Source organism: Drosophila teissieri, chromosome X, assembly GCF_016746235.2.
Source record: "Drosophila teissieri strain GT53w chromosome X, Prin_Dtei_1.1, whole genome shotgun sequence".
NCBI classification, from domain to species: domain Eukaryota; kingdom Metazoa; phylum Arthropoda; class Insecta; order Diptera; family Drosophilidae; genus Drosophila; species Drosophila teissieri.
In genome coordinates, this window is record NC_053034.1 from 15,996,673 (window position 1) to 16,006,713 (window position 10,041).

General features: G+C 43.1%; 1 protein-coding gene across 2 annotated transcripts; it reads right to left on the reverse strand.

The window, feature by feature from the left end:
- Nucleotides 1-2,203: 2,203 nt before the first annotated feature.
- LOC122623931 lies at nucleotides 2,204-9,785 on the reverse strand. 2 transcript variants are annotated; one of them, XM_043803316.1, is made up of 8 exons: nucleotides 9,651-9,785; nucleotides 8,387-8,759; nucleotides 7,897-8,081; nucleotides 5,995-6,174; nucleotides 4,445-5,384; nucleotides 3,708-4,120; nucleotides 3,311-3,638; nucleotides 2,204-3,245 (listed from the first exon to the last, which is right to left on the reverse strand). In XM_043803316.1, the coding sequence occupies exons 2-8, from the start codon at nucleotides 8,499-8,501 to the stop codon at nucleotides 2,713-2,715; spliced, it is 2,694 nt and encodes an 897-aa protein (XP_043659251.1). In that variant the 5' UTR covers nucleotides 8,502-8,759; nucleotides 9,651-9,785; the 3' UTR covers nucleotides 2,204-2,712. The 2 variants fall into 2 exon arrangements, with proteins under 2 accessions (XP_043659251.1, XP_043659252.1); XM_043803317.1 differs by having other exon boundaries at nucleotides 9,655-9,754.
- Nucleotides 9,786-10,041: the final 256 nt, after the last annotated feature.

Here is a 10,041-nt window from a genome sequence, read left to right on the forward strand (position 1 = left end):
TTGAGCATATTTTCTGATTTATTATTTACTTAAATTAGGACTAATAGACTACTATCATCATTATTAAAGTGTAAATAATTAATATTAAATAAAATTAATATTTATTTTTTATATGATTGCCACTGTTATTAACTATAGCTTTTTTTTAATAATAATGGTGTTCTTTAAAAAAGAATACTTTTTATTTATTCAATAAATTAAATGCAATTTTAATCGATAATTCTCTTAAGCATGTTCCGCCTCCAGCACTGACGTGTCGCAGGCGTAGCGGTACCGCCCACTAAAGCCAACTCTCTCTCTGAGCTTTTCGCTATTTGTTTACCCAAACATATGCGCAGCGGAGAGAGTGCGATGTTTGGCCCTCTTTTATTTTTTTTTCTGTCTTTGGTGTTTGGTTTGTCTGATGCAAATATGCGTTTGCCTTAAGTAACGCAAGCAACGAACACTGACGTGTACATTGCCCCAGGTTTACCGTTATGCTTCCAGCTGAGTCTGGACGTTTTCCGTTACTCTAAGTAGGGCGTAATTACTTACAATTTCCAGAGTCTAAAAAACTTGTCTTTATAACATTAAAGTTATAATTCATATAGCAAATTCAGTTTGTTTGTTCAGTTTCAAGTTGTTTTTTAATATTGTAAAAATATCATCTACTGATCCTATAATATTTAACGTAAATACGAAAGATCTATTTAAAATAACAACTAATACCTTATGTTTTTTGTGAATAATGAATGCAGTTTTATGTTTCTCGAAAATGTATTAAAACTTATTTTCCATTTTGAAAATGTTAATGTAAAATATATTAATATACGCTTACATTTATGGAACATGTATAATTTAATCAAAAATATATAAATAACTAAATATCCTATGAAATTATCTAGAATTCTATAATTCTAGAATTCTATAAATTGGAATAAACTGCTATTTTCAATTTCACATAGAATAGGAACTCTTGACACATATATTTTTGTAACACTTCCCAAAATTTTAATTAATTAAAATAAATCATGTTTCGGCTTTATCTTAAATGGCGAACATTATAGAATATATGTTGGAACAGCACATCCCAAATATTGATTAAAACATGTTTCGAAAATATCATGACTAATAATTTGGTTGATTCACGTGGAATATTCTCCAAATGTTTCGAAAATACCACGATTGTCTGGCAATTTCCAGGCATTTCCCCGATCTTCATTCAAAATGATAATTTCCATAAATTAAACCTCTGCCGATAAGACCATATATGTATAGCATATTTATAGCGAGTGCTTGACCATTCCGCAGTACTTATCAGTCCGCATCCGCCCGAGAATAAAAAACACCCACTTTTTAGTTTTCTTTTTGTTTTTTTTTTTTGTCGATTTTTGTAATGACACTCATTCAATATCAATATATTTTCATAACAATACATAATAGCATGTAATAATCTTTTTATCATTTCCCCGCTCAGCGCCCCATCGATATCCGTACCGTACTTTACATTAAAAAAGTATACGTTGACCAAATTCTGGTGTGGAAAATAGCCAAAATAGTTTTCTTTCTGTCGCAGATTGTGCAGGAAAAACTATGGACAGTTGTACTCTAAGCAACACATTCAATAATCTCTATTCGGTAATTTCCATATCTATTAAAACAAACTAAAAAAAAAAAAAGAATTGATACAATCTAGGTTCTCTATGGCGAATTTGCTACACTCGGATAATGGGTAATGAAAATAATGGTCGACGTGGTCGAAGAATAGGCCACATCATCTGCACTCCACAATAATTAAAGCTTAACGACAATATAAACATCAATTGCTTTACAATGCTGTCGTTTCTCTGGGTTTTTGTTTTGTTTTGGTCAAAAGTTTGTGGCTATTTGAAAAGTGAACTAAAATCGCTAAGATGTATATGTTTACACATATTTATATATATATAAAAAGTCGGAGCATAAAGAAAAGCACATCGAAAAACGATTAATAGTTAATAGTTTGTATAAGAGTATAGTTACAGCTTTCTTTTTGCTTTTGGGCAATAGAGTGCACAAAATTGGTTTGCTTTCTTCGTATATAATATATAAAGTGGCTTTAAATTGAATTTGTATGCTTGGTTTTCCATCGCGAGTTGCTGAAACACTTGAGTTGCATAGATCCTTTTTAAGTGTGTTCTAGGCTTTTCTTTTTTTTACCATTTTGTGAGAAAGTTTGGTCCGAAACTGCGACACGAAGTGATTTATTCTATGGATACAGCATGTTGGCTCTACGGCATCTTTACGATCTTAGAATCGCCGGCTAGTTAACAATATCAACAAAGGGCAAGCAGATGTTACTGAATAAGTTTGGAACAATGGAGTAATCTGTGGATAATACTTGGCAGTTGGCCTCAATTATTTACAACGGACAAATTGTGGCGCTCTCATTTGTGATTACTTCAAAAGTCGAAATGTAAATGGAACATGGAAGCTTTTCGAAAGAAATGTAGTATTTTGTGACCCATATCATATAAAAGCCAACTGGCTTGGAATTATCCAAAGATTACCCTCTGCCAGTGCGATTCTTTGTCAAACCAAATAATGACCCATTCTGCATATATCTGCGTATATATAGTGGTGTATATATATATTCTGTTTTCTGCTTGGTGCGGTGGCAGCAAATTGTTTCATCATTTTCCTTCATATCATCCTTCTCATCATCATCCTTCAACTTTCTGCGGCTTTCGGGGGCTCCTACTCGTGCCGCACTCCGCAAATGGACAGGAACGTACTGAAGTTGTGCAGGCTGCAGGCGGGCAGCACTGTGTAGACAATGGCGGCCGTATCCTGGCACTTGAGACGGAAATCATGCAGCGCCTGAAGCAGCAAGTCCGTTGCCGGTGCGGCATTTACTTGGTAGAACAATTTCAGGTGGATCGCCGGCACTGGCTGGTGCTGATCTCCGCCAGCACCGCCCGGTTGCGTGGGCGTGGCCGGTGGAGTTCCCGAGTTCGTCGGTTGCTGCGCCTGCTTCTTGGCCAGCGGATAGTCTTTCAGCAGACGATTAACCACATACGTGAAGATTTCGTCCAAGTGTTCGGCAGTAACCGATTGCGCAAGACGGCAGTGATTCCCTAGTATGTCGTCGCTCAGCTGCGTCAGTTGGGTGGTGGACGAGGCCAGGCCAGTGGACACATAGCAAACGATGGCCGCGCAATTGTTCTCGTAGTTCCAGCGACGACGTATCGAGATGGTATAATCGCCCACCGAACAGCCAGTCTCCTCATCTGTAAAGCAAAATAGGGAATAAAGTAAGGAGATTTGTGTGTGACTTGTAATTTGTGTGCCTTACAGTCGAAACGATCGTTGTGGGTGTGCGCCCACACCTGCCATTCCACCAGTGCCTCACGCGGCAGTGCCGGCAGCACTATATAGTCCATGATGGCATTGGTGGTGCGACGCTCCCACTGGCGACGCGCCTCGCCAATGAAGGCTGGATGGGTCACAAAGCAGATGCCGTGCACCACATCACGCAGCTGGCCGTGGGCGTTCATCGCCTTGGCAATGCGGCTGATGTGGCGCAACGTGAGCTTGCACTGCGGACGGATGCCGCCCTCGATGATTGTCATGCTGCCGGGCACCAGGGCGATCTGGCCGGAGATGTACGTAATGTCGCCAATCTGCAAGAGATTTTGAGATTTAGAGATTAGTGGTTGTAGCATGCGATCGATCTATATTGTAAATCTCACCCTGGTGGACTGGCTATATGGTCCAATGTTGGCCGGCGCCCAGTGCGAGATGCCCTGCACATGCATCGTGTTCCGGCGTCCGTTGAGCAGCGCCGCCGCAGTCTCTTCGCCCTCGCGATCACGCTCCTCGGCACTGGATATCGTTCCGGCCACCGGTTGGCGGTAGGCAATGGCCTCCATAACCACGTGGCAGCCATCGGGCAGCGGACACTCAACGCAGACGCGCGTCGGCGGATTATGAAAGTCGAAGGCGCGATGGTAGACACGATTCAGCGCTGGATACTCGCCGATCGAGCGGACGTAGAGCGTGACATAGCACAGATCCTGCAGATCGTAGCCCTTGGCCTGGCACATATCGCGCAGCGTGTCCAATGCCTGCTGCATGCCCTGCTCAATGCCCTCCGTTCCGGAGCCTGTCGAAGGATTAAGCAAAGCGTTAGCAATCAGTTTTGGAGTCAATACAAATGTCAAGCACGGTGGTCACTTGATGAATCTACTCGTAATGTTTTTGGGTTAATTTACGTATGCATTGATGTTAGCTTTGGGAAATGTTAGATTTAGTTTGACAATACACTAACTACATAATTTGTACTGATATTATACTTATAAACAAATTATACTCAGGTTCATAATTATGCAAAAGTTCGAAACAAATGGGTTACTTTACTAAGAGCGAGTGACCACCGTGCCCATCGTGCAGTGATAGTATAGAGATGCAATAGAGACTCTTTGGATACCCTGTATGCCCGCCAGCCACATCCAGCCCTTGGCATTGATGGCCGCTCTGGCCTCGTTGGCCAGTGGACGGAATTCCCGCTCGTACTTCAGCGGACTGGGCGGTTGTGTGGTGGCCGAAGGTGCTCCTGCTCCTACTCCTACTCCTATGCCAATTCCTCCTCCAGCTCCGCCCGGATGACAGCAGGTATTGGCGCTGAGCCCAAGCGAGGAGATGGCCAGCGACAGCGAGCCGCACACGGCGGCCGTGCTGCTGCCGAGCCCATGGCCACCGCCCTGGCTCTGTGAGCTGGCCAGGCTGCTCAGGCCGTCGGCGGTGGTGGTCAGCAGCATGGACGCACAGGCTGAGGGGGAACAGATTGGCGGTCCTCCAACTCCGCCCAGAATCGGCGCCGCCGCCGCTGTGGGCTCGTCGACGCTGGCGCTCTTCGTGACAATGGGTATCGGCGAGGAGGCGGTGGCGGCCAGATGGCGGCCAAAGGAGTTGCTGCGCGATATCAGCTCACTTTGGCTAAGCGATTCGCGCAGCCTCGTCTCCTTCTCGATCAGCTCCAGCTCCGTTTCGCTGAAGTCCGGATCGCTGAGGTCGCTGTACGTCGATTCGTTCAGATCGCTTATATAGTCGAGTGAACGCTTCACGAACACCACCTCGTTGCCGCCACTGCTGGCCGCGCCCGCCGCCTCCTTTGGCTGCAGCGTCAGTTTGGTGAAATTGATGTAGCCCACCGGGCAGATGGGATCGGCACTGCTGATGATCGTCTGGATGTCCTCGACAACGATGCGCTGCCGGAAGAGCGGGCAGTCCAAGGTGAATGTCTCATACTCGCCACCCTCGCCGCACACATTCAGTCCGTACTTGTCGCGCATCTTCAGCAGATGCGGCTGCATCTCGCGCAGCGACTTGCCCAGGTGTCGATCCGGCACGAGGCCCAGGGCAGCCACCTGTGTCCGGGATATCGGGGGAGATGGAGGCGCCATGGATGGTTAAGCGTGGGTATATTGCGACACAAGAACACCTTCGATGGAGTGCAGACTTGCAATGGTTGTGGTCTACATTCGGCATGTGTTCTATCTAAGATCTACTTTAGACTATGTCGACTATGTCCATACTGTTCAGCAACAAATTGTTTGAAATAATGCTATTGACTCCTATTATTCGCAAATTAGCATGTCGCATATCATCTTTCTTCTCTACTAGCAATTGAATAGTGAACATCATTATGTTGTTATTTTGTATATTTACAATGGTTGCTTATGGCAGGTGGAGTGTAATTCAGCTGAAATAGATCATTTTCAGCTGAGCAAGTCGAGCGTTGTGTTTACATGGGCTAAATTTAGCACAAATGACAACTCAGCTGATGAATTGGATAGCTGCTGGCGTGTATGGGATACGATTATGAAACCCATCAACGAATATGTCATGTACGTTCATTCAAAACTCCCTCACGAATCTGCCAGCCATCGAAGGTGTTTCTTAACGATTTTCTTCTATATTTTTTTGATTTTCACAAACGTGTATGTCAACGTGCTTGTGAAATTCATTGATACGTACCTTGATGATGATGGCGTGCACCTGGCAGTCGATCATCTCCTGCAGCAATTCAGTCTGATCTCTCCTCCACAGATAGGCCAGGGATATCAGGTTCAGGCGGCTGCACACGTTCTCCACACGCACGCGTTGGTAGTCCGACAGGATGGCGCCCACGGCCACCGCGTCCACCTGCAGTTCGTGCTGGCAATCGAATGGAAAATAAGTATTTATTGAGCAGAGAAACGGATAACTATGTATATATGGGACAAATGGATATAATACGAGGCGTTGGGTCAGTGAACTGTTTCACAATGAATACATTAAAGATGTTATGGCAAATGGAGATCCCCCTGAAGCTTAAACTCTACTAGAGTATATATTAGACAATATTCAAGGCCCAAAAATGCCACTTTCCTTTTGAATTTCAAAGTCATCGATAGCATGCCGTCATAAGTAATAAACTATTTTCGTAGTGAAAGAAAACACTCTATTAGTTCTTATATGCGACACTGTGCCAACGTAATTAATTTCCTATCAGCTCAAAGCTGATCAAATTGTAATGCACGATATCAGCTAAGCGAATGCAAAAATGTAATTACACTTTGAGTGCAGGCGATACTGATACTGATGGTGATGGTCGAGTCGGTTAATAATACTATAATGCCTATAAGGCCTGCCAAACTGTAATCACCATCAACAGTTTTTCTTGGGCCATTCGATTCTCTGCCAGTATCAAGGGGTAAACAATTTGTGCGATCATATAGTATAGTATAGTGTAGTATAGTATTCCTGGTCCGTAGTGTAATTGTTTTGGTTGCTGCGGTTTTAAAACATGTATAGTATATATGTAAGTATATATATATTTTTAATACCTTCTGTATTATTATTTTGAGTGTGTTTTTTTGTTTTTGTTGCCTTACTTAACCCGGGGGAATGGTTCACGTGCACGGCAACAGCTCGTCCCGTCTCGATTGGCCGGGCATCGCGATAAGATTACCCACCGGCGACTTCCCATCGCGAATGGCTGTATATGTGAATATTTAAATGCGAATGCGAATGCGCCCACCCAATTACCGGTTGGTTTGTGGATTTGCAGTTGCAATCTGCGCTGCAGTTGATTGATGCGCTGAAATGCGGATGAGTGGGCACGACCAGGACGACCAAGGACATGGCACAACAAGCGCCGATTTACGAACCAAAGCGCAGAACACTGATAGGCCCACGAATGAAAATTCCAAATTATTACGTGCAGTTAAAGAAAATAGTTTTCCCCACTAAAACACATTCATTTCAAGCATTTGAGGATCCAATCTCATTCCCTAGAAACAAAGACCCATTGAAAAGGAACCCCTTCAAGCTCATTTATCAAGATGTTTTCGTACGCATTTAGTTCCGAAACTGTCTAGCGCAATATTTGCTAACGATAGGGCTCGTTTTTCGCCGTGTATGTAACCCTAACCAAGTGAAGGCTATGTGATATAACTATATCTGATAACACACACTTGCGATTTTACGAAAATAAGCAGGACTGCGTGGAGACATAAACAAGTAATTCGAATCGATTTCAATGGTAGGTGCACTTTTTCCGCTTCTATTGCAAGCAAAACTAAACAGAAAGTTCGCCGGAGCAAACATTTAGAGCCCTAAAGGTCTCGTGTTTCTCAAGTGAATGGGAAACCTTTAGAACCCTTTATAAACATACCTAATAATTCCATAGAAATGTTTTCCTGAGAATATATACTATATATTAAAAACCAATTATGTATTATACACGGAACTGGAAAGGCTTAACAAACTAAGAGTATCAACAGCAATTGCAGTTGACTTCCCCCAAGTTTTCTTATCACCCGTATTAATCAGAGGTTGGGGAATGGGTCGAGGTTGGGATTTGGGTTTGGGGCCAATCATTAAGCAATCAATCACCTTGCATGTCTCCAGCAGACTGTATAGATCCTCGACCTCGTCGTCATCGGTGGGCACGTACTGCTTGCCGGTCTGGGTGCTCTTGCCCTTGGTTTCGCGCCGGTACAGTGGCAATCCCATGGCGCTGGCCAGAATCTCGATGCCCATGTGGCCGACCGTCTGGTACATGAAGCTGTCCAGTTCGTCTGGAATGTAGAGATTCAGAGGCACAAGCGGCAAGAGATCAAATAAGGCGTATCGCTGATAAATGATAGTGCAAATAGGAATACCAAATGTTGTGTGCCATTAAAATAGCACTGTCGAATATGCTTGTGACAAACAACTAAATTGAAAGCACACAGCTATCAACATTTATGATCCTTCTTCAGAATCTAACCATGCATACAAATGGTATACAAATGGGGAAAAACGAGATGTGTTAAGTTTTCTATATCCTTTAAGCTGGATTTGATCGCTGAAGACTATGGCTAAGTGATTGCTGGGGACTCACCTCTGTCCTTTGGATGCAGATTGGCCAGGGCGACGATTTCGTGGCCCTCGGCGACGCACTGCATCATGTTGTAGCAGCTGTCCTTGCCGCCACTGACCATGGCTACCACCCGCATCTTGAAGCCGATTTCCGATGCGATTTCGCTCAGTGTAATGGGTTGTGCTAGTGTGTGCGTGTATGTGTGTGTGTGAGCGATGTCTTCTGCCTCTCTTTTATCTTTAGCTTTATTTTTGGCTTAGTTTGTGCTGCTCGTTAGTCCCGAAGTGCGTGCTCATTTGGTCTGCTTTTGTTGACTAGACTGATTTGCCGTGTCTTTTGGTTTGTTTTTCACTCTTCCCTCTCTCTCTCTGCCGCCGCCTCCGCCGCTCTTGTGCTGCAAAAGAAATAGCGATAGAAAAGTTAAAAAAAAAAATAACACAAAAAAAAAACAAATAAATATGGAGGAACTAAAGGAGAAGGTAAATTGCCTGATTACAAAGCTTTCAAACTGTAAAAGTGCCCGTGTGTAATTGTTTTAAAACCGTAAGTGCTTGTTGCTCGAGGAAATTGAATTAAAGCTGGGAAAATACCCCCACACATACACACACGCGCACGCACATGCACAGGCGATCTGATTGCATTATCGCAGGACCTCGCTGTTCGGCTTCCTCCTTCTGCCTTGCCAACACTTCCTCCTCTTCCCCTTTCCCAATTGGAAAATTGCACGAAGGTCACACATACACACACACACACACAAGCGCGCGAATAGATAGATGCTTTTATTTTGCATTTGTTTAGAGCAGAATATTTAAACATGTATAAATCTACGTTTTATAAATAAATCGAATTAGTTGCGCCGGCAGAAGAAGCGCGTGCAGCAGCAACAACAAACATGCGGAGCAGCAAAACAAGAAGGCGCAAAGAAAACGAAAGTAAAGCGAAAGGAAATTAAGGAAAAAACGAGTGTGTCTTATATACAATCACACCCACGCACACACATGCACGCACAGATTTGACCCAAATATATTATTTTCAACATATAACACTTTCTTCATTTCCTTTCCTTTTTCTCATTTGGATGAACTCACTCTGGATACCAAAACACAACACAACCCAACACACACGCACACACACACACAGATAGGCACAACCGCAAATAAACACACACTTTGCGAATTTCGAAAAACAACAAACACAATGCGCCGTGTGGCTGTTGTGCAAAAATATGCCGCTGGACAGGATTAAATGAATCCTGGGGCAAATGGGAGCGATCACGAACGCTTACCAACCCAGCTGGTCGAGCTTTGTAATTGTTGTGCGACAGAACTTTACGCCAACGTAAATGGCAAAAAATTATTTTTTTTGCCGCTAATGCAGCGCCAGTGTTGCCAAATGGCGTTGGTCTGAATTTACCAATCGGTTCCGGCCTAGGACAATAAGATACTAAAAAATACTACAAAAGCTCAAATTTAATAATGACATAAAATACTAATAAAATAATTATTCAAAAAAATATGTACATTTGAAACTATACGTTTTTTAAGAGCATTTCGTATTGGCTTGCTTATATTTCAGTAACATATAACCAGTTATGATATTATATTAGTAGAGAAGCTGTTTGCTTTTTATATTAAACGCATTTAGTTGTTCATTTAATGTTGTTTTGTCAATATTTT